Source organism: Carcharhinus amblyrhynchos, chromosome 15, assembly GCF_965287045.1.
Source record: "Carcharhinus amblyrhynchos chromosome 15, sCarAmb.v2.hapA, whole genome shotgun sequence".
Lineage (NCBI taxonomy): Eukaryota > Metazoa > Chordata > Chondrichthyes > Carcharhiniformes > Carcharhinidae > Carcharhinus > Carcharhinus amblyrhynchos.
The window spans coordinates 25048405-25074345 of NC_137338.1; the positions used below are offsets into that span (position 1 = coordinate 25048405).

Consider the following 25941-nt stretch of genomic DNA (forward strand, 5'->3'; position numbering starts at 1 on the left):
GGACCATTATCATCACAGACATTGGATTATGCAACAAGGGCTGATTGTTATCACACCAAAATCCATCTATGGAATGAAATTAACATTTTCTTTTATTCTGCTGCTGCTGCTGTGGGATTCAGAAGAGAAGGGAGCCTTTTCAACCATGTGCCTTTACTTAATAGCTCACATTATTTCTGTTTTCAAGGCTGCTGCGTTTATGATTCCTCCAGAAGTATCCCAACTAAAGATCGGATTAGGAATTATTTGTGCCAACGTAGCGTTGATCATAGTTTATGGCCAGACCCTGTTGCTATGGCCTGAGCGTGTTTTAGTGCAATGTAGTAGTGAGGTACACATAAAACTCTGTGCTGCAAAAGAAGAAACTGATAAACTGTGTATGATTTCCTTTTATAATTTGTGTGCCCAAGGAGTCACCTTCACAGTACTAACAAGTGTTTATCTCCTACTGATTATTTATGATTCAATATCAATACTTAATTTTCATGAAATCAATGTAGATAATAACATCCAAAATGAAGCAGTGTAATGCATTCCAATATAATGAATTCTTGGTGACGAAGTTTAACCAATCTACTGGTTTGGACAACCTTTCCTACTATAGAACTTAAAAGTTTAGGGTGAAGGAATAGTGTTCTGCTATTATAAGCAGGAGAATGAAAAACATTATCAGTGTGCTTATTAATAATATCACACAGTTTAACTGAATTTCAACTACAAAGGAGGGAGTGAAATTGGATGTCACCAAGAAAGTTACTTTGGAAAGCAAGTGTGTTGAAAAGAAGCTAGCAGGAAAGTATAACTGACATATAATGCAAAGCAAAGCGATTTTTAAAATAAATATTAATTTTTGATTTCAAGACCTATTTTTTTGTGGCTTCTGTATTTCAGTTGCTTCATTCAGCGTAAAATTTAATTCATAGTGTATCCATTCCAAATTAGACCACCTGATTTCAGGAAGATCACAAGGGAAGTGGGAAAGGGGCTTTCTGTTGTGATGCTGCCCCAAAGCACATCAGAGCATAGAAAGAGGCCCTTCAACCCATCAAGCACCTATCTATTCTAATCCCATTTTCTAGCACTTGGATCCATAGTTTTGTATGCTTAGGCATTTCAAGTGCTCACCTAAATGCTTCTTAAATGTTTTCTGGCCTCTACTACCGTTTCAGATAGTGAGTTTCAGATTTCCATCCACTTTGGGAGAGAAAGGTTTTCCTCAAATTCCTTCTCAATCATCTGCCCCTTACCTTAAATCTCCAACCCCTGGTTATTGACTCTTCTGCTAAGGGGAAACATTTCTTCCTATTTACCCTATCTATGTCCCTCATAATAGGATCAGATTGGTCCATCGGTCCATCCCACACCCTCCCCCTCTCCCCCTCAGTCTTCCCTGCTCTAAGTAAACCAATTCCAGACTAACAAGCCTCTCTCATAGCTGAAACATTCCAGACCAGACAACATTCTGGTTAATCCACTCTGCACCTTTACTTAATAGCTCACATTATTTCTGTTTTCAAGGCTGCTGCGTTTATGATTCCTCCAGAAGTATCCCAACTAAAGATCGGATTAGGAATTATTTGTGCCAATGTAGCGTTGATCATAGTTTATGGCCAGACCCTGTTGCTATGGCCTGAGCGTGTTTTAGTGCAATGTAGTAGTGAGGTACACATAAAACTCTGTGCTGCAAAAGAAGAAACTGATAAACTGTGTATGATTTCCTTTTATAATTTGTGTGCCCAAGGAGTCACCTTCAAAGTACTAACAAGTGTTAATCTCCTACTGATTATTTATGATTCAATATCGATACTTAATTTTCATAAAATCAATGTAGATAATAACATCCAAAAAGAAGCAGTGTAATACATTCCATTATAATGAATTCTTGGTGACGAAGTTTAACCAATCCACTCTGCACCTTTTCTGGTGCAAAATCTCACTCAATGTCTCTCCTACTGCCTTTAACTGTCAGTACCACCACCCAGCCAACTACAATCAAAGCTGGAGGGATTAATCCATCTTCCCTCAGAGACTTGCTAAGTTATTAATAATTCAGGATTTCCTTAAAAGCCTCCAAGTATCCTGTATAACTTCACATTGTATGAGTATTTAGAATAGAGGACTACGCCATTTCTTGATTTGTCAATAAATTCCTCAACATTTGTTTATACATGATTTGCACACAATTAGGAAAGGGGCATTTCTTGATTTAATTTTGGGACGTGAAGTGTGATAAATAATTGAAGTATTTATAAATAGCAACCAAAATATAGCAGGATTCAATGTGACATTATCAGGGAAGACAGACAACAGAACTCAAAGTGCCCTTTGGCCTTATTGTACCCAGGGTAAAGTTGGCAAACTCCAGCACTCTAAACAATGTCCATTGTCTCATCCATTCAGTGCCTTTTGAGATCTGCTCTTGAGCAGTGCAAACTCACATACTATATCTGGAGGTATTTACCACCATGTTCCACTGGTTAGCCCATTATTTATGATAAGGAGAAGATTACACTCAATTTTATAGGACCATGAGACATATTAGGAGAATTTGGCCACCCGGCCCATCGAGTCTGCTCCGCCATTCAATCATGGCTGATATTTTTCTCATCCCCATTCTCCTGCCTTTTCCCCATAACCCCTGATCCTCTTAATCAAGAACCTATCTATCTCTGTCTTAAAGACACTCAATGACCTGGCCTCTACAGCCTTCTGCAACAAAGGGTTCCACAGAGTCACCACTCTTTGGCAGAAGAAATTCCTCGTCTCTGTTTTAAAGGATTGTCCCTTTAGCCTGAGGTTGCGCCCTCTTCTTCCAGTTTTTCCTACTAGTGCAAGCATCCTCTCCACGTCCACTCTATCCAGGCCTCGTAGTATCCTGTAAGGTTCAATAAAATCCCCCCTCATCCTTCTGAACTCAAACGAGTACAGACCCAGAGTCCTCAACCGTTCCTCATACAGCAAGCTCTTCATTCCTATAATCATTCTTGTGAACTTCCTCTGGACCCTTTCCAGAGGAGGCCAGCACATCCTTTCTTAGATATGGGGCCCAAAACTGCTCACAATACTCCAAATGGGATCTGACCAGAGCCATATACAGCCTCAGAAGTACTTCCCTGCCCTCTTGGCGTGAATGCTAGCATTGCATTTGACTTCCTAGCTGCTGACTGGACCTACACGTTAACCTTAAAAGAACCTTGAACAAGGACTCCCAAGTGCCTTTGTGCTTCTAATTCCCAACTGTCACTCTTTCAAAATGTCTGCAGCAGAAATTCTGAATTATAATTATTTTTTAATACAATGTTAATGAAGACCTTGAATGGGATGGGGCACAATAGACAGTTCACGGCTCACTTCTCCTTTGCGAGAAATAGGTTAATTGATTATCCCGTTCACTCTCAAAACAAATTTCTGTAACGCAATCAAACCTGGAAATCTCTGGCTCGTGAGTGATCCTGGTACTGTCAGTTGTCGAGTGATCCCTGCTGAAAACAGTAAATGCTTTTAAGTAGACCTTTGAAGCCTTGAAAAATCCCTTCAAAAGCAGGAGTCTTGAATGCCGAACGTAGAGGTGAACTGCTGGCATTGGGTGTGCACAGTCACCATTTTGGAAGGTTATTAGCGTCCGACACAAAGATTAGGTGTGTCTTCAATTCCTGCACATCTTTGCAATACTGCCCACTTGATCCCTTCTGCCCGGTTATAAGGGAAATATGCATTTGTTGGGAAAACACTGAGGCTGACTACTAATGCAAGTATAGCATGTCTAAGGAGATAGATATATTTCTGATAAATGAGAGGATAAGGGGAGATGGGGAACAGGTGGGGAGGTGGATTTGAGAGCAGGGAGAGATCAGCCTGATCTGATTGAATGATGAAGCAGGCTTGAAGGGCTAAATTTGTCCCCTTCTGCTCCTAATTCTTATGTTCCTATAGCTGAAAATGGGTGTTGACTAATGCACCAGGTATACACAAAAACATCATTTTTGGGGCCAGAAAAAGAGTTGTCTTGTATGCTGTGTCGACTTGTACCCACAGTTGACAGTATACTCGAACGGCTACATAAATTACTGGCAATCAAATTTTATAATTGAGAAAAAATAAAACCTGTAACTAACCTTGAGGACGTTAATAATATCAGGAAAACAGCTCAGCAGCCCTTTGTATTCTTTACTGATCTCAAGCAAGCCATGAATATCTTTCTTTGGCTACAAGACAAACAAGAATCATACCAGGTATTCCTTACCTTGCAATTAAATATCTATGAAACTAATAATTTTACAAAGCAGTAATGTTTAACATGGACTAGCAAAGAATCAATAGTAACATGAATAAATATTTTCAAATGATTATATTGAACTATTCCAATTTACCTGATCAAAATAAAGATTCCCAATATCATCATATGTTTTTCCAACAAATGACAACGCATTGCCAATGGAGCCTTTTCCTTTTGAAAAATAATTTTACAAGGTTTAATATGTATTATGCTGAAGAGGAAATGTAGCATTCAGCAGCTCTGTATTTATACCCATCTTGCAGCTGTATTAGTGGTTCTGGTCAAGCAAGATCTCACTTACCCGGCTAGAACTTCAAGCTCTGCTCTATAAGGTAGACGTATACATGTGTAGATGACATGCCTAGAATTTACATGGAAAACACTGGCACTGAGGGCAGCACAGTGGGGCAGTGATTGGCACCTTTGCCTCACGGCATCAGGGACCCGGGTTCACGTCTGGCCTTGGGCCACTGCCTGTGTGGAGTTTGCACACTCTCACCATGTCTGTCTGGGTTTCCTCCGGGTGCTCCGGTTTCCTCCCAAGGTCTAAAGATGTGCAGGTTAGGTTGATAGGGCAATTTACCATGACCAGAGTGTCAGGGGGATTAGCAGGGTAAATGCATGGGGTTGAGGGGATAGGGCCTGGGTGAGATTCTGGTTGATGCAAGCTCAATGGGCCGAATGGCCTTCTTCTGCACTGTAGGGATTCTATGATTGTATGAGCTCTATGTGCATTTAGACTCTGTGGGGCAATCTCACCTGCTTGTCATGCTGGTCAATCAGCGTGGTAAGCCGGTAAGATCACGAGAGAGGCAAAAAACGGGCTCGCACCCTGTTTTTCACTTGTTGCCATGATACCAGCACTGAATTGCTGTTGTAATATTCATTAGCTTATTTAAATGTTATTAATGAGCCCAGGACGTATCATCCAGGCTTGCTTGCCTTAATGACTTGAGCGCGGGAGGTGGGGGGTGGGGGGTGGGGATCCTCTCTGCCAAGAGTCACGCGCAGTCCCCAGCAACGAAGGCCTGATATAATGGCCTCACTGCTGAGACTGGAGCTCATTGAGGCCTCCCTAGATGGCCAGGGCCAGGGGAGGTTCCTCAGTAAGTTCACACTGCTGTAAATGAATGACTGTCACTTGCTTTTTATTTTAACTGATGTACAAATATGAGATACAACAGAGGTTAAATCTTATATTTCTAAATAATGTATTAAAACTCTTGTGCTTAATAATAACATAAGGCAGAAGCAAAACCGAACAATGTACTTTACCATGATAAGTGCTTTTTGCAAACGATGCTGAGAAATCTGAGAAAGCCTTTCCTATTTTGAGATATTCTGACTTCACTGCTGGAAAAAGAGGTTTAAAAATGGACATAATTAAATACCTTTTAAGACAATTCAAAACATGGTGCTGCAAAACTGAGGGAATACAATGATATTGATTTTGCATAAATTATAACATTAGTAATGAGATTTAGCTGTATCTTTGAATAAGCCAGGTATCCATAGTTATATGTAATTTTTACAATCTATGGCTGTCTGAACTATGAACTAATAATTGGTTCAACAATAAGATATTCTTGATGAAAATTTCCAGTGCGCTACTGGCCCAAAGCAAAAGATATTTATTAATTGGTCTGCTTTTCAAAATGCTTTTAGAATCATAGAATCCCTATAGTACAGAAGGAGGCCATTTGGCTCATTGAGGCTGTACCAACCCTCCGGAAGAATATCTTACCCAGGCCCATCCCGCACTCTAGCCCCATGATCCTACGCATTTACCATGGCTAATCCCCCTAACCTACACATTATTGGACACTAAGGGGCAATTTGGCATGGCCGTTCCATCTAACCTGCACATCTTTGGACTATGGATGAAAACTGGAGCACACGGAGAACGCCCACACATTGTTGTCAGTACAGGCTTGATGGGCTGAATGGCCTCCTTCTGCACTGTAGGGTTTCTATGATTAGTGATCCCAGTACCACTCGTAAGAATATCTGCACCACTGTATTCAGGCTGGAACTGAAGATGCCATTTTGACGTTCATCAAGCATTAATATACATACTTCCAGTGCATCGTGTCATGTGCTCCTCTGTCACTATTATAAGATTTCTGACACTTTCTCCCATACATTTAGCAAAGGTCAAATATTTTTCTGTCTCTTCTCTGCCAATAGAAAGAAAAAGTATGTCAGAAAATGAAAAGATCTGACCAACCACATTGAACATTTTAACAGATAAATGTTTAAACCTTAATTAATATTTCTATTTTCTTAACATATCATATTTATGTTTCTCAGTGTTAATAAAGTCCACTTTGTATCATCCGAGGATTTTCTTTTATTCATTTGTGGGACATGGGCATCACTGGCTGGTCAACAATTATTGCCCATCCCTAGTTTCCTGAGGGCAATTGAGAGTCAACCACATTGCTGTGGGTCTGGAGTCACATGTAGGCCAGACCAGGTCAGGACAGCAGATTTCCTTCATTAAAAGGACATTAGTGAAACAGATGCGTTTTACCAACAATTGGCATGGTCAACAGTAGACTCTTAATTCCAGATACTTTAGTTGAATTCAAGTTCCACCATCTTCTATGGCAGGATTCGAACCCAGATCCAAAAAACATTAGCTGAGTTTCTGAATTAATATTCTAGCGATTAATATCGGTCACTAGGCCATCGCAATCTCATGACAGAGATAGAATTGGCAACTTGCAGGATATGCAATTTCATGCATCAAACTTTCTATCTGGATAAAGAGGCATCTTCTTATGCATCAAAGGGACCCACAAAGCTATGGCCTGATTTATTTCAGATGGCGGGCTCTAGTTTCCAATCATTCAAATAGTCCCATCTGACTCCAAGTGTCTAGCTGGCATTTCACCCTCAAGTGAGTGAAGTGGCTGCAGGCAGAACTTCTGCTCCTCACTCGGGAGGACTTGCCTTAGAGAGATGCCATTAATCAGATTGGTTGTTCTCTAAACACTGCAGCGAAAGCGGTGCAGTGGACGGAGTAAGTGATATGGGTGGAGCCTATATCCAAGTACCAGAGGTCTGAGTAAGTTCAAAGGGTCTCAGGGCAGAGAAAGTTAGGAAGGCCTGTAGGATGGGGGGTCGGATGGGGGTAGGGGAGTGTGGCATGAAGGAGATGATCAGGATTTTGGGGGTGAGGCTGGGGGTGTTAGGGGTGCCTGACTTCAGGAAGGAGCTTCTAACGGAGGCACCCCCCCCCCCCAACCTTTCCCAATCAAGATATAATTACTTTGATTTTTGACCTTCACCCACACAAGTTCAATTCTTCTGCCAGCTTAATATTGAGGCTGGGCAGGAAACAACCCTGGAGTAGCGATAATTGGTCACTTAAGAGCCTCAATTGGAGCAAGGGTGGGCTTCCTTTCCAAGGCCTTTTGTGCCCCAGTGTAAAATTGTTGCACAGTCAGGGTGGGTGGGAGCCAAGGGAGAATGAATCCCTTCAAAATCAAAACCCCCCCCACTCCCTCCCTGCCTAAAAACCCACCAGTGGGGGAGTGCAAAATTCTGGCCTATGTTTTGCATATCGCAGTTTTAAACCATGAAAATATAGATGCATTCATACTTTTAAAAATCTCTTTCATCCATGTAGTTGTCTCAGAACTGATAGCTGTCAGAATTCATTGTTGATCAAATTGTTTGTGCCTGTACAGAAAAAAAAACACTTACACATCCAGCAGCCTGAATTCTGATGATGGCATAACCTCAGAGAATATCATGCCTCCAGTAGCTTCATCTTTCTCTGCGCTTCTTTTACCAGCTTTCCATTCCTAGAAGGAATTAATGCTACAACTTCATTCAGAAAAATGCTCAGTAATAAAGCAAAAACCTGTGCAGATAATAAACACTGATCACAAGGCACTGTGGGGCTTGGTGTCAGAAGGAGTGCTATCTTTTCAAAATTATTATTGATTATCTTACATTTCTATCTTTTTTCCAAATTGGTTTATGAATGAAAGCTGAAGAATACTTTAACATTATTAGTACCCAGTGTCATAAGCATGTATGGGGCGATTCTCCCATCTTGACACACTGATGTTTTAGCACAGCAGGTCAGGAGAATCCCGTGTGGGCCGATTCATGGGATTTGCCCATGCATTCCCGACGCCCGCGCATCTCTGAGCACCACATATAAGAAATAGGAGCAGGAGTAGGCCATCTAGCTCTTCGAGACTGCCCCGCCATTCAACAAGATCACGGCTGATCTGAAGTGGATCAGTTCCACTTTCCCGCTTTCTCCCCATAACCCTTAATTCCCTTGTCTATCAGAAACCTATCTACCCATGACTTAAATATATTTAGCAAGGTAGCCTCCACCATTTCACTGGGCAGAGAATTCCAGAGATTCACCACCCTTTGAGTGAAGAAGTTCCTCCTCAACTCTGATCTAAACTGTCGTTCCCCCCCGCCGCTTATTTTGAGGCTGTGCACTCTAGTTCTGCTATCCTTTCTAAGCGGGAAGAATCTCTCTACCTCTACCCTATCTAGCCCCTTCATTTATACTACTTAAGAGGGTACAGCAGTTGGAGCAAAATAACAGATCAGTGTTAAGTGGGAGCTAGAAGAGATTTGACAGAGATGTTATGAGCACAAGGCAAGGGGAGTGTTATTGGTAGTGTTAAAAGCTAAGGAAGGTGCTAATAGTAACATAATGGCAAAGTAGCAGAATGTGTTAATTGCGGTCTGTGGAACAAAACCCTCTCCCCCATAGAGCCATCGGTAACTTGTTGTTAAGTTTTGCTTTCACGAAGCACTGACTTTATCTCCTGCCCGTAATATCTTTGTTAAACCTCTACTAGTTCCCATCTATCCTCGACCTTCCACTTTGTTCCAGCTCCTCTGAAACAGTGTAAAATCAGTCACATTTCCCTCCCTCTTCAGCTCTGAAGAAGAGTCTTTTGGACTCGATACCCTGTCTCCGTCTTCACAGACACTGCCAGAACAGCTGAATTTTTCCAACATTTCCTGTTTTTAGTTTGGATTGGGAAATGAGCAGAGCGGGATTCAAATGTCCAGGGACCTAGCTCTATGGCACTAAGTATTAGCTTGCTATTGCTCTCAACAGCAATGGATTTGTCCACCTTCGAATCAAATCTAAAAATTGAGCATCTCTTACCGTATCTATTTCTATGTGCGTTAATCTATTTTAGTTTGAGCTGACCCAGTTCAGCCGATCACAAGAGCTTAATAGGGCAAAATGGGAAAGCTATGAAATAAATAAATATGAAGATGCATATCATACAACCCGACAGTGCAGAAGGAGGCCATTTGGTCCATCGAGTCTGCACTGACCACAATCCCACCCAGGCCCTATTCCCATCACATAGACAATGACCCAAGCCCAGGTTCCCAGCGCTGTGAGGCAGCAGTGCTGACCACTGTGCTACCATGCCACCCCAGTCAAGGCTGGATGCATCATCACTTCAGAATGATTTTCTATACACAATGGTGGTTTTCTCACTTCTAAAAAATGGTTCAAGTACTCACTTTTTTATCTCGTCTTCTGATAAAGTGTTGAAAGATTTCGCTCTGGGAGATAATGGGGTGACGGGATATGCGGCTAATCCAAGCCTGCAACCCATCCATCCGAGCTTGGACAAAATCATTGCTATACCTCCCTGCAGATAGTAAGTAATAAAAAGAAGACTATTCAACGGTATAAAGTACAAAGAACAATGAACAACACTGCACAGGAACAGGCTCTTCAGCCCACCAAACCTGCGCCAATTCCAAATTCTTATTTAAACTCATTACTTATAGCCCATATGCAGTTTCTATCCCTCTGTTTGCCTCCAGTTTATGTATCTATCAAGGTATGCCTTGATGTTGCTAACACACCTCCTTCCATCACCTCCATTGGCTGTGCATTCCAGGCATCCACCACCTTCTGTGTGAAAACTTTCCCTGCATGTCTGTCCTAAAGTTTCCCCCTCTCATCTTGAACCTGTGACCTCTTGTAATTGAGATTTCCACCCTGGGAAAAAGCCTCTGACTGTCCACCCTATCAATGCCTCCCACAATTTTGTAGACCTCAATCCAGTCACCCCTCAGTCTCCTTCTTTCCAGTGAAAACAACCCGAGTTTATCCAATCTCTCCTCATACCAAAAACCCTGCAGCCCAGGCAACATCCTGGTAAAGAGTTCAACTAGACCATGAATAAAAATAAATTATTTATAAGATCAGAGAATCATATGGCAAAGTGGCCATTCTTTGCAAGAACTTCCCAATTAGTACCTTCTTTATCTTTTTCCCCATATCATGTAAATCTTTCCTCTTGAAGTATTTATCCAATTCTGTTTTGAAAGTTGCCATTAAATCTGTTTCCACCATTCTTTCAGGATGTGCATTCCAGGTCATAACCACTTTTATTAGCTGCCATGACAGGAGGCTGCAATGCAGATGGAGGCCATTTGGCACATCGAGTCTTCACTGAGCACAATCCCACCCAGACTCTATTCCCGTAACCCCACATATTTACCCTGCTAATCCCACTGATACTAGGGTTAATTTAGCCAATCAACCTAACCCACACATCTTTGAACTATGGGAGGAAACCAGAGCACCCGAAGGAAACCCATGCAGACATGGGGAGAATGTGCAAACTCCACACAGACAGTGACCCAAGTCGGGAATTGAGCCCAGGTCCCTGGCACTGTGAGGCAGCAGTGCTAACCACTGTGCCACCACGCCACCCCTTGCTTTGCTGTTATAAATGAACTCGCAGATCATCAAGTAAGCTATATCAGAGTGAGAATTACTTTTTCCCTTTTTTCGGGTTCATTTGGTCATGATGGCAGACATGGGGCGGAATGTTTCCACCTCACCGCACTGGTTGAATAGCATACTGGGCGGGAAATATGAGCGAGAGGTGAAAAATCAGGTTCGTGCCCAATTTCTCACCTCTCGCAATTTTATAGGTCCTGTTCTGCTGGCAAAATCAGTCCTGTGCCCTGCTGATTTAAATATTAATGACATGGTTAGCATGTCATTAACGAATCCAGGACGCTATCATCTGGGGTCATGTATCTTTCCCACCTCACTGGTGGAGATCCATTAGGGAGGGAATTCCAGGATTTTGACCCAGTGACTGTGAAGGAATGGAGATATCAAATCAGGATGATGAGTGGCTTGGAGGGGAACTTGCAGCTGGTCATGTTGTAAAATGTAGTTTACATTACCTCTTCCCATTTGTTGCTCTAAAATGCATCACGTCACATTTCCTGGCCCGAAACTCCATCTGTTTTGAGTCTGCCCATTTCACTAGTTTGTTTATTTCCTCCTGATGTTTGATATGCCTCCTCAGTATTTACTTACATTATTGATGTAATTTATTCAAGAATGTTTGGGGAATGCTTTACAGATGCAAGGATCACAAATGTGATGGCCTCGCTGGTGGGACCGGAGGCCATTGAATCCCTGTGGGTGGTCAAGGGCAGGGCAAGGATTATGGGTGGGAAAGTGAAGTTTAGGATTATCAGATCAGCCATGATCTCATTGGATGGTGGAACAGACTCGATGGGCCAAATGGCCTACCTCTGCTCCTATGTTTTATGGTCATCATCATCCCCTTGGTTTCCTTGTTAATAGTGTTAAGTGTGTTCTCTCGTTTCACTATCTGTGGAAATTGCTTTCTCCAATTTACCCTATCAAAATCTTCATAATTTTGAATTCTTCAATTAAATTTCTCCTTAACCTCTCTGCTTTAAGCAGAGAAATTCTACTCTATTCTCTCCACATAAGTGAAGACTCACAACCTTGATACTATTCTGGTAAATTTCTTCTGTGCCTTCCTCAAGGTCTTGACAACCTTCTTGAAGTACAGTGTCAAGAACTGAACACAAACTGCAGCTATGGGACCGAAACAATGTTTCATAAAAGTTTAGCACAATGTGCTTACTTCTGTATTCTATGGGGGGTGAATTTTCCCATCCCGCCCATCCCGAGAACTGTAGTGGGCAGGGGTTGGGGAGGTGGACCATAAAAAGGTCTGTTGACTCGGGTGAGATTTTCCGGTTTTGGGCCGAGCACTGCCGGAAAATCCCATCCTATGTCTCCGTTTATAAAGCTATGAATCCCATATATCTTTTTAGTGGCCTATCAACCACTCACACTGCCTTCAAATATTTGCGTAGATAGATGCCCCAAACCCCTCTGCCATTACAATTTTTAAAAATGCATTCGTGGGACATGAGCATCGCTGGTTGCCAATCCCTAGTTGCTCTTGAGAAGGTGGTGGTGAGTTGCCTTCTTGAATCACTGCAGTTCATGTGCTTGGATTGACCTACAATGCCATTAGGGAGGGAATTCCAGGATTTTGACCTAGCGACTGCGAAGGAACGGAGATATCAAGTCAGGATGATGAGTGGCTTGGAGGGGAACTTGCAGCTGGTGATGTTCCCATGTATCTGCTGCCCTTGTACTTCTAGATGGAAATGGTCGTGTTGTTGAATGTAGTTTACATTACCTCTCTCCATTCGTTGTTCTAAAATGCATCACGTCACATTTCCTGGCCCGAAACTCCATCTGTTTTGAGTCTGCCCATTTCACTAGTCTGTTTATTTCCTCCTGATGTTTGATACGCCTCCTCACTGTTTACTTACATTATTGGCGTAATTTATTCAAGAATGTTTGGGGGATGTTTTATAGATGCAGGAATGCCAACATTTACTACTGAACAAAAAAAATCAGCTCTGTTAATGTTGCATTGTATCTTCAAATACTGGTTTCACAGAGCAGTAAAAGATTGTCGTCACAAAAAAAATTTGGACTGAGTTCCATTAGAATTCATCATAGGGCCATTTTATGATCTTATAACTGATTATTCTACAAGTGGGTAGTGAAGTGGAAAAGTAGTAACTCTTATACTTAAAAAAAGAAAAATATCTAGATTATTGAAGTATTAGTGATAATGGGGTCAGTAAAAATTGTTCCCAAGCTGCTGAGACTGTGAGAGGAGGAGTCTTTTCTGAGCAGGGCAAAAGTCAGCACTTCATTCTGGAATTGAGTTCAAACAGTTTTGTTAACTTCTTGGCAAAACTGAAACAAAGATTCTTCAGCCTTGCTTGCTCAGGCGCGAATCGCATTCTGGCTGGAAAATTGAGCGAGAAGGCTATAATGCGATCTGCACCGGAGAGATCTCACTTTGAGATTCTCTCACCCCAGCCAACAATGTAATCTGCTTCAGTGCGGGCCTCAACCCAGATTAGCATATTTAAATCTTGATTAGCCTATACAGGATCAAATTTAAGATGAATTCTCTGGCCCCCTTCAATTCTCCCACCCACTGGTGCAGTGTGAAGTCGGCAGGAATCACTAAATGCGATGACCATTCTGGGAGGGCTCCCAGGCCACAGTAGTCCCTGGGTGGTCAGGGACATGTTTAGACAGCACCCTGGCACTGTAAGGTTGGCACTGTTGAGGGGCGTGGCCTGAAGGGGGTGCCTAAAGGTGTGGCCTTAAGCAGCCGCATTACAGGCTACTGCTCACTCGGGGAGAGGAGAGTGCGATGCTGACAGTGTTGTGGAGGAGGTCTGATATTGGTGAGGATGGATGGGGGAGGGGGCCAGGTCAACCTGATATCATGCAGCCATAATCACACCACTTTTCCTGCTAGAGACCACCCTTAGAATTGCATCCATAGAGCCTTTCCTTGCTAAGAGAATTTATTAATTTTGTTCAGTAGCAACACTTCTCACATCCACCCAGTGTCCCGCCTATCCCTTATTTATATGTGGTCAAATACCCATCACTTATTTCCCTGAACTATTTAATTGACATGAGCAAACTTAACAATGTAGTTGATATGACATTGACATTCCCCAACACAGGTGATATGAGAAGCATGTAGGAATGAGAGCAAATAAAGTAACATGTGTAAATGCATGTCCTATTTACCACAAAATCCTCTGTATTAATGCACACAAGACTATTATATCAATTGTGTGATAACCCCCATGACCTGCATGGGGATCACTAATTGTCCTCCCAGTTGGGCTTATTGAGTATGAGCTCTCTGACAACTGGTAATTAGCTCATCAGGTGGAGCTTGTATACCAAGCCCTTTATAAACCAAGACCCTGAGAGGGTCCATTAACATTTTAGTCCCGATTAGGACCTGTTGTGTTCACCATAGGCTTGTGGTTATTCTTTATTTTCATTTCTGCAGTTCCTTCACAGCCAACTCCTGGAGTTAGTTTAAACTCTAACCAGGTCTCAGCGAGATGGTCTGGCTTTATTTAAACAGGGATGACCATCTATTTCTCTTAAAGTAGATGTAAGAAGAAAGAATGTGGAAAAAGGGGAAAGAAAATAATCAGATGTAGAGAAGCTAATGAGAGAACATATGAGAACTGGGATGGAGAACAAGCGATAGAGAGTGGAAAAGAAAAAAGACACAGAGAAGGAGATAAGCAAAAAGATTTACTGGCATAGAGAAATCTTTTTATATTGACATTGAGAAATACTGCTGGTGATCAACTAGTCAAATTGTAATAGTAGAACATAAAATTTTACATTTGGATCCTGTTTTAAATCTGGTAACCAATCAATCTACTGTTGCTTGCTCATGGACAAAATATATTTAGCTTGTTTACTGTATTATGTGCTCTACACCAAAAGGCAACTTGGTGTCACAGTGGTTAGCACTGCTGTCTACTATGCCAGGGACGCAGGATCAATTCTGACCTCAGTCACTGTCTGTGTGGAGTTTGCATGTTCTCCCCATGTCTGCATGGGTTTCCTCTGGGTGCTCCGGTTTCCTCTCACAGTCCAAAGATGTGCAGGCCAGGTGGATGGTCATGCTAAATTGCCCCTTAGTGTCAGGGAGATTAGCAGAGTAAATACATGAGGTTATGGGGACAGTGCCAGGGTGGGATTGTTGTCAGTGCAGACTTGATGGGCTGAATGGCCTCCTTCTGCAATGTATATGTTCCATGCAATTATCTATTATTTTCAGCTTACTTCTTTAATATCATACTTGAAGGGCGGTTTCTTTTGTAGCTAAAGAAACATCAGTAAAAACTGTTATTTTATTATCATAAGTAAGTTCCCTGAATTAGGAAAATGCTCAGCTGAAATTGGTCTAAGCTGGTAGTGTGGAACAGGCTAAAGTAAACCAACAGCCTGATTTACACCCCACCCAGTTTTCTTTAGCACTGACTGGAAATGAAATGTAAAAAATTAAGCAAGGAGGCAATGGGCTGTCAACAAGCTGTCAGCCATTTTGCACGGCCACCCAAGATCAATTTGGTGATTATGTTCCCATGGTACAAAACGGCGTTTCAAAAAAGTTCAAAAGCAATATTCAAAAGATTAAATCTATTTAATCCAATGATGAAGTTGGTGTTATTGTGCTAAGTATACGTAATGTTGTTACAAAAGTGGATCTGTGTTCCTTTAAGGTCAAAAGTTTTAATAACTGTTAAGCAAATGTTTACGGAAGATGAGTTCAATCAGATTAGGTCAATCAAAATAGCAACTGAAATTAATGATATTTAAATATGAATGTAATGTTTATTAATACGAGGCACAAGTAGAGCTAGCAACTGAAAAACTGCAATGTCTTCTCCTTTGTAATTTGCTACCATTTCTAGTTCTATTAAGAGCAGGTACTGATGGTGGTAGTCAACATTAAAACACACAGAATCCATTCATAGCATCATTCATTCAGTACTTACATGGAATGTCTTTTTCTGGAAGTAGAGGGATTGGGATTACAGACCCAAACTTCTCTATTAGTCGACAGTATAGCCAGTCAAAATGTTTGTATCGATGGTAAACTGAAACATTTGTGTCCTAAAAAGTGTTGACAAATTAACTTTATATATATTCTATACATTAAATGTACACACACACACAATATTCTGACAGCAAAATATTTCATGAGAAATATAACATTAATATGAATATCTAATCCAAACGTTTTGATTAGCAAAGTTGTTTTCAACAGTTCAACATGATTTCAAAAATGACACCAAGACACCTTCTCGGACAATCTCTCTTCCATCGGGAAAAAGATACAAAAGTCTGAAGTCACATACCAACCAAGTTCATCTTTCTCTACACCTTAGCTATGATTGTAACACTATATTCTGCACTCTCTCCTTTCCTTCCCTATGAACGGTATGCTTTTGTTGTATGACGCACAAGAAACAATACTTTTCACTGTGTATTAATACACATGAGAATAATAAATCAAATCAAATCAAAATCACCAATTTCAAGTTGTAATTTTATTTATTAGTGTCACAAGTAGGCTTAAATTAACACTGCAATGACACTACTGTGAAATTCCCCTAGTTGCCACATTTCAATGCCTGTTTGTGTACACTGAGGGAGAGTTTAGCATTGTCAATGCATCTAACCAGCACGTCTTTCAGACTGTGGGAGGAAACTCACACAGACATGGAGAGATTGTGCAGCCCCCACACAGACAGTGACCCAGGCTGGGAATCAAATCCAGATTCCTGGCGCTGTGAGGCAGCAGTGCTGACCACTGTGCCACCATGCCACCAGTACGACAGTCATACATATTATAGCAAAACAGTTGTGTTACCAGATTAAAGAAATTGCCTCCACAGGCTGATAATTGAGCTTATAACCTACTGGTGATAAATCTTTGCTGCGAACTACGTTACAAACAAATATTGAACTGAGAAAAATCTGAAGCGGATAAAACTTGCAGAATTACTTCTTGAGAAATCAAAGAAGTCTGACTATTGTATTCACTAAATTGTACAAAAGTTGCCTGGGAATGAATTGAGCTTCTTATATTGTTGTTATTCTACTTTTACCCCTTCCCTTAGTTCTTCTGTATTCTAGGGCCACTAATCACATCTTTGCTGAAATCACGAGCTGGATTGTTTCCAAGCTCTTGCAAATTTCATAATGCAGATAGCAGCTGGAAGAAGATGTGCTTTGTCTCTTGATTTCATCACCCCTGAATGTGTAGATACAATGAAGGAATCTTGGGAAAAAGCTTGTCTGTCACTTTTCTGTGGTAACATATTGACAATGACTGTCTAGCCCACTTCACCTGATGTGGTACTTTCAAGAGATTATTAACAGCCTGACCGAGAATCATAGTGTTGCAGCACAGAAGGTGAGCGTTTGGCCCGCCATATCTGCACTGAGTCTTCATACGAGCAATTCATCTACATCCAGTTCCTCGTCTTCTCCTTGTAGCCCTGCAATTCTTCCTTTTTAGATAATATCCAATTCCCTCTTGACTGCCTCAATTAAAACTGTCTCCACCATAATCTCAGTCAGTGCATTGTAGATCTTAACCATTCACTGCATGAAAGCATTTTTCTCATATCACCATTTCTTCTTTTGCCAATTAACTTGACCAATCAACTCTGGTTCTTGATCCTTCACCAAGGCAAATCATTTCTCCCTGTCTAATCTGTCCAGACTCCTCATCAAATCTCCTCTCAACCTCCTCTTCTACAAGGGGAACAGACCAAACATCTCCAACTGACCTAGGCAACTGAAGTTCCTCATCCCTGGAACAATTCTGGTGCTCCAGTTGAGGTTGAAACAATGTTTTATACAAGATAACCTCTTTGCTTTTGTACTCTATGCTTCTACTGATAAAGCCCAGGATGCTGTAGACTGTATTAACTACTCCCTCAATGATTTATGCACCTACACACTAAGTAAATATTGTAAATGAAAGTATAGCTATGATCGGTGTATTTTCCATTCTTCTGTTACATGATTGTTGGAGGAAATTATACACTGCAAAATGGAATTTAGAATGAATTTCAGGTTATAATGTAGAAATTACAAAGGGGTGAGAAGACTGAAGACTAAAGGTATTCATAGCTGTTCTAATCTCTGTTATTTTGATGCTGACATTAACATTTAAAATAAGGAAGCTAAACTCTTATTCACCACTGCATTAATTTTCAGTCTAACCGTTTTACCAATTCATTGCAAAGCCCATCACACCCATAGAATTGCAGAAGGAGGTTACTTGGCCCATCATGAGTGCACCAGCTCTCCAAACGAGCATTATGAATTAGTATCATTCCCCTCTGCCTTTTTCCCAGACCTCTGAATATTGTTTCTCTTCAAGTAATCATTGAATGCCCGTATACATAAAATGTCACTGATACTTACATTGGGTGTAATTTGATAAGAAATGTACTTCTTCATCCCTGAATATTTAGTTTCTAGCTGAGGATTGGTTATCGTGCATTCCAGTGGCACCACTGGATACACCCAGGAAGCACCATTTTCATTGAACTAAGACCAAAATAAAACAGTGTTAATTTAGTTCATTTTGAACATAAAGTGATCATATAGTTAGCATACATGAGTTAAGACAACAATATTACAGATTAGCAGTGTGCGTATTATGAAGCAATTGAATAATTCATCGTATAACCGTGATGAGATTTAATTAGAGTCATAGAGGTTTACAGCATGGAAACAGGTCCTTCAGTCCATGTCCATGCCCTTTTTTTTGAAACCCCTAAGCTAATCCCAATTGCCCACATTTGGCCCATATTCCTCTATACCCATCATACCCATGTAACTATCTAAATGCTTTTTAAAAGACAAAATTGTACCCGTCTCTACTACTACTTCTGACAGCTTGTTCCAGACACTCACCACCCTCTGTGTGAAAACATTGCCACTCTAGACAGTTTTGTATCTCTCTCCTCTCACCTCAAACTTATGCCCTCTAATTTTAGGCACCCTACTTTTGGGAAGAAATGTTGACTAACTGATCTGTGCCCCTCATTATTTTATAGGCCTCTATAAGATCACCCCTCAGCTCCTATACTCCAGAGAAAAAAGTCCCAACTATCCAGCCTCTCCTTATAGCTCAATCCATCAAATCCCAGTAGGATCCTAATAAATCTTTTCTGCACTCATTCTGGTTCAATAATATTCTTTCTATTATAGGGTGACCAGTATTGCACACAGTATTCCAAGTGTGGCCTTACCAATGTCTAGTACAACTTCAACAAGACATTCCAACTTCTGTATTCACTGTTCTGACCGATGAAATCAAGCATGCTGAATGCCTTCTTCACCATTCTGTCTATCAGTGACTCCACTTTCAATTAAGAGGAACATTTTGAAAATGCAAACAACTTAAAGGAATGCCTCACCATAATGTTTTAGTACTGGAGTTACTCTAATTTTACAGGCGCTGTCAGACCTGTGGGTTTTTCCAACATTTTCTGTTTTTATTTCCAATTTTGGACTTGCCTGCTTGTAAAATGTGTTTTCTTTAAAATAAATGATCTTCTGCAAATTAAAAATAACAACATTCTCTGACCCTGTAGCTAGCTGCTTGGTCACTAAGGTATTCTCTGGTGTTTTCTTGGCAAGAAGCCATAGAAATATAGACAACAGGAGCAGGAATAGGTTCCTTCATGCATGCAGCGTCATTCAGTATGATCCTGGTTGGTCTTCTAGAACAAAATCATACTCTTACTCTCTCTCCATGCCCCTTGAGTCTTTGAGTGCATAGAAATCTATTACCTTTTTAAATATATTCAGTCACTGGGCCTCCACAGCCTTCTGTGCTAAGAGAATTCCACAGATTCGCCACCCTCAGTGAAGAAATTTCTCATCATCTCAGTCCTAAATGTATCCTGGGACTATGACCCCTTGTTCTAGATCCCCCAGTCAGGGGGTACATCTTCGTTATCCAGTCCTGTCAGAATTTTACAAGTGTAAAAGTGTAAGTGTTACTAGTTCTTCTAAACTCCAGTGAATGTAGGCCTAGTTGACCCACTCTCTCCTCATACAACAACCCTCCATCCCAGGAATCAGTTTGGTGAGCCTTTGCTGCACTCCAACTTTGAAATTTCCTTCATCAGCCGGCGCTGAAGCTGGAATTTGGAAAAAACATGAAAGTGAAATCAGGCTCGGTGAAAAACTGACTGCTGAGTTGCAAAGACCAGTGTTAAACTTTTGGCAAAGGCCAATTGAAACATGAGTGCAGCTGCAATGAAAAAGTTAACAGTTTATTCATTGGTCACAAGTATGCTTACCTTAACACTGCAATGAAGTTATTGTGAAAATCCGCTAGCTGCCACACTCGGGTACACTGAGGGAGAATTTAGTATGGCCAATGCACCTAACCAGCATGTCTTTTGGACTGTGGGAGGAAACCACAGCACCCGGTGGAAACCCACGCAGACATGGGTAGAATGTGCAGAATGCGCACAGACCTAAGCCAGGAATGGAATCCAGTTCCCTGGCACTGTGAGGTAGCAGTGCTAACTAACCATGACACTTTTTCAAAGAAAAGCAAGAGTTCTCCCAAAGTCCTGGCCAACATTCATCGCTCACCCAATGCTACCAAAACAAATTAACTGATGACTCAGCTCAGTGCAGCTACTCCTGTGCACAAAGTAACAGTGACTGCAACAAAAAAGCAATGAACTAACTATAAAACACTTCTAAACCTCAGAGTTGCTATTCGATGTCTAGCTTTGGTCTATTTTAATTTGTATAATCATTCAATACTTCAGCCACCATCTCAAGTGGGTCCAGGCATGGTAGAAGAAGAAAGCTACGCACAAAACAAATTTAAAGGAAAGATGGCAGTTAAAAGGGACTGTCTCAGGAGTGGAGGGAGCGCAGGGGTGTTTGGGATGAATATTTAGAAAGCTCCTGGTGGTCATTAAAAGGCATCTCAGTGCCGTGCATCAAGAACATTTGGCATTGCAGAAGGAGCATGAATTAGTGGTGAGCCAGGATGAAAGGATCTGTAGGTTCTGACATGGCCTGCAGATAAATGAGGGGACAGCTCATCATTTGCTAGGCTTCTCTTTGCTAATTGCTGAAGTGTAGGTGGTGCTGGCCAAACTGCCTTTGAGCAAGGCTTCCACAGCCCATCGGTCAATGCTGTGGCAGCCTTGCAAAAAAGGTGCAATCAAGTCTCAGGCCACAGCTAACATTTACTATATGCCCATAACAGCAAGACATCTTGAGTCACTTCTTTGCAAATCCATCTAGCTTTGGTTTATAATCTGAAAAGTAGAGAAGTGGAGGGAGTTCCAAAAGGTGGGCTGGAGCAACTGAAACATATCCCATTAATATTGCAGTAGATGGGGGAGGGGGGCACAGGAAGTGATAACGGAGAGGTAAGTGCAATGCATTTGGAGCCAGGTGCAGGTTGGTGAGAATGGAAGTGTTGGGTCAGCAGGGTGTAGTGTGGAACATAAATAGGGGTGTACGTTTTGAACAAGCTGGAGTTTATGAAAGATGGATTAAAGCAAATTACTGCGGATGCTGGAATCTGAAACCAAAAGAGAAAATGGTGGAAAATCTCGGCAGGTCTGGCAGCATGTGTAAGGAGAGAAAAGAGCTGACAAGAGCTTTGACAAAGGGTCATCTGAACTTGAAACGTCATCTCTTTTCTCTTCGCACAGATGCTGCCAGAGATGCTGCCAGGATTTTCCAGCATTTTCCCTTTTGGTTTATGAAAGGTGGATTGTGGCTAATAGAAGGGTAGCAAGGAGCATTTCGGAAAATTAGGTTCCAAGGTAACAGAAATGTGGATCAGGATCCTGGAAGTGGAATAGCAAGAAAGTAATCTTGATGTTGGATAATAGAATCCCTACAGTGCAGAGGGAGGCCATTCAGCCCATCAAGTCTGCACTGACCACAACCCCACCCAGGCCCTATTCCTGTAACTATTTACCCTGCTGATCCCTCAATACTAGGGTCAATTTAGCATGGCCAATTAACCTACCCCTGCACATCTTTTGGACTGTGAGAGAAATTCGGAGCACCCAGAGGAAAACCATGCAGACACAGGCAAACATGCAAACTCCATGCAGAAAGTGACCCAAGACCGGAATTAAACCTGGGTCCGTGGTGTTGTGAGGCAGCAGTGCTAACCACTGTGCCACTGTACCACCCAATGTAAGACGTTGGTATTTGTTTGGTTTGATTTGATTTGATTTAGTATTGTCTCTTATATTAATACACAATTCAATGTATTGTTTCTTGTGTGCTATAGAGACAAAACATACCATTCATAGAGAAGGAAAGAAGAGATTTCAGGATATCATGTTAAAATCATAGCTAGCGTGTAGGGAAGGATGAATTTAATATGAGGTAAGTCCATTCAAGAGTCTGATAGCAGCAGGGAAGAAGTTGTTCTTGAATCGATTGATACGCGTCCTCAGATTTTTGTATATTTTTCCAACAGAAGAAAGTGGAAGAGAGAATGTCCGGGATGGGTGGTGTCCTTAATAATGCTGGCTGTTTTTCTGAGACAGTGGGAAATGTAGACAAAGTCAATGGATGGGAGGCTGGTTTGAGTGATGGACTGGGCTTCATTCATGAACGTTTGTAGTTTCTTGCAGTCTTGGGCAGAGCAGGAGCCATACCAAACTGTGATACAACCAAAAAGAATGCTTTCTTTGGTGCATCTGTAAAAGTTGTTGAGAACCATAGCAAATTCCCCTAATACCCAAGACCAAAGTCAAACAACATGTTATAGTTGTACAAAGCCCAATTTAGCCTGAGCATGTGGAAGTGCTGTTGCTATGTGTTAGTGCAAAGAGTTTGGAGTTCTTGACAGGGACTGAAACCAACAGGACTTTGGTGCAAAAGGAGTGGGAGTCAACAATGTGCTCATCCAAGGTCATAGTTAGGGGGTCCAAAACCAGTTTTGGATATGGGCGTTATTTGAGTTGTGGATATGTCTAACCAATACTTCTACAAACTGAGTAGCGGTGACTACAACATAAAGCCAGAAGTCACCGAATGTAGAAGTAACACTGTAAGAAAAATAAAATTAATGCATTTTCATAGTCATGACATCTTGTTGGTTGCTGGTCATTGTCACAGCCCATAATATCCTGTTTTTCATAAATGGGAAAGAAAGGTGATATGGTGAGGAACAAAGAAATTGGACTTCTCCTTTAGTGGTCATTGTTCCCCAACAACTTGATATTCTGCCGCCATTTTTGAACCATTGCTCCCTACACTAAGTGAATGAGTGATATTACAAAATGTACCATTTGAAGTGTGTTAGAATTTAGTTTAAAAATATAAATGATAACATTTTTACTTACTGTCAGTTGAATTTTTGTGGTTGTCTTTACCGTTTTTCCTGCCAAAAAAGGCTCTGCTTCTGTTTTGGTTAAATGGTACAGTCTAGAAACATCAGAAGAAGTGCTTAATTTTTCCAGTCAGAACCAAACAGAAACCTTATTTTAGTACAGGGTACGTGTGCAAAATGAGGATAAATTGTTTCTAACCACTATTTATTTAATCATGGCACAGACACCATGTGGAATTACTTAAAGTGACAGGTAAATTGACAATAACTTGCACTACTTACGCTTGAGGGTGTCTTAGAAAAATGTGGCTTCCTATTCCAAGTAGGAACCATGGAAAAAAATATAATTTGGCAGATTTGCAAACAGAAGGGCCTTTCAGCACATTTGGCTTATTAAAGTTTCCTTGGTTACTGTGTTATAACCCCGAGATATTAATAACTTTCAAAAATATATTTGAATTTCCAGTCACTGACTGGGAAGGATGGCACAAGATTTCAGTTTTTAAGACTATATCAAATGAATTAAAAGCAACATTTTCCAAATAGCATTCAGCAGGGAACTTATACTGAGAAACAGGAAATAAATTTCTATTTTACACCAAGATTCGTGTGCCATAGTTAAATGTTATGCTGCCCCCTAAGTAGAAATTTTATTCTTCCAGACCTCACATAGCTTGCTGCCTTTTTCCTTTCCCAACTGGACAACTTATAATACCAGAACTGACTTTTACAGTGAGGGTTACACTGGAGACTCTTTCTCTCTAGGCCAAGCTAGGTGAATCTTCCAGTCTCTTTTAAATCCTCACAAAGTTGGTCTCTTCAATCTGAGCAGGATGCTCTGTGTAGTGAACAATCAACACTTCTCTGTTTCAGGTGCAAGACTGGGTATCTCTATTTCCTGCTCTGCGTCTCGCGGGTGGCTGCAGACTGATTTCTGTTTGTGAAGTTCAGTGATACATTTGAGGCTCTGTAATACAATATTGCAATGACTTTCTACGGACCCTTTTCTTCCATGCCATCTCCATGGCAACTTGAATCACATGGGCCTTGTATTTAGGTATAAATGATAATTAGGTATCCCTAGCTCCATTTTATCTTGGAACCAAACAATATAACATTCCTAATATCTCTCAATGAGACATGGAGACTAAGGCTTGAATTTTTACTCGCAGAGTTGAGGAAACATCCGGATCTGGAAATCCAACCTGGGAGAAAGTGTGGCATAAGGTCTGAGTTTGGCCAGGTGACAATGAAAGGCATGACGGCCAACCCTGGAATGAGTGCAGAGGCTGCCGGATATGAAATCACAGAATTGCAGAAGCACAGAATACTGCAGTGCAGAAGAGCCCTTCAGCCCATCAAGTCTGCACCAACACATGAAAGGTACTGATCTGCCCACCTAATCCCACTTGCCAGCACTTGGCCCATAGCCTTGAATGTTATGTCATGCCAAGTACTTATCCAGGTACTTTTTAAAGGATATGAGGCATCCCACCTCCACCACCTTCCCAAGCAGTGCATTCCAGCACCCTCTTTGCTTGCTCAAATCCCTCCTAAACCCCCCCACTCCTCACTTTTAATTTGTGCCCCCTTGTAATTGACCCTGCGAATAAGGGAAACAACTGCTCCTTATCCATTCTGTCCATGTCCCTCATAGTCATGCACACCTCAATCAGGTCCCCCCTCAGTCTTCTGTGCTCCAACAGAAACAACCCAAGTTTATCCAACCTCTCTTCATAAGTTAAATGTTCCATCCCAGGCAACGTCCTGGTAAATCTCCTCTGCACCCCCTCCAGTGCATTCACGTTTCTCCAGTAATGTGGCAACTAGAACTGCACACAGTACTCCAACTGTGTGGCCTCACCAAAGTTCAACACAACTCCATCATGACCATTCTGCTTTTGTAATCTATACCCCGATTGATAAAGGTGAGTGTGCCATTTGCAAGTTTCACCAGAGATTATGGACAAACATGCCATGGTCCCTTTGTTCTTCAAAACTTCCCAGTGTCAGACTTTTCATAGTATACTTCCTTGTCAAATTACTCCTTCCAAAGTGCATCACCCCACACTTTTCAAAGCTGGAGGAACACCTAGCTTGGTCTGCTCACACTGTATCAAAATTTACGAAAAAACAAAGTAAAAGTAAAACAGCTCCACCCTAACATATACCATACCAACTCACACAGTATCCACAACGACAGTCTTCAGGATGTCAAAGTTTTAAAGTTTATTTATTAGTCACAAGTAGACTTACCTTAACACCGCAATGAAGTTATTGTGAAATTCCCCTAGTTGCCACACTCCAGCACTTGTTCAGGTCAACATACCTAACCAGCACATCTTTCAGATTGTGGGAGGAAACCAGAGCACCAGGAGGAAACCCATGCAGACATGGGGAAACATGCAAACTCCACACAGACAGTGACCCAAGCTGGGAATTGAACCCAGGTCCCTGGCATTGTGAGGCAACAGTGCTAACCACTGCGTCACCGTGCCGCCCCACATCTTAACTCTTCAAAATGTTACCCCACCTAGCCAAGCAATTCAGCAAAGCTCAGCTACCAAATCTAATCTGCTC

The 25941-nt window shown here is 41.5% G+C and overlaps 1 protein-coding gene across 1 annotated transcript in view; it reads right to left on the reverse strand.

Moving 5' to 3' along the window:
* The window catches only part of LOC145352933 (sorting nexin-9-like), a 68299-nt gene that overhangs the window by 10075 nt on the left and 32283 nt on the right, over positions 1-25941 (reverse strand). The window contains exons 7-15 of the mRNA XM_080203241.1: positions 23375-23456; positions 18441-18566; positions 15995-16112; positions 9806-9936; positions 7988-8088; positions 6353-6453; positions 5552-5629; positions 4371-4447; positions 4116-4205 (exon numbers count right to left, since the gene is read on the reverse strand). Of these exons, the coding sequence (XP_080059367.1) occupies positions 4116-4205; positions 4371-4447; positions 5552-5629; positions 6353-6453; positions 7988-8088; positions 9806-9936; positions 15995-16112; positions 18441-18566; positions 23375-23456 (904 nt within the window). The remainder of the gene's footprint in view (positions 1-4115; positions 4206-4370; positions 4448-5551; positions 5630-6352; positions 6454-7987; positions 8089-9805; positions 9937-15994; positions 16113-18440; positions 18567-23374; positions 23457-25941) is intronic.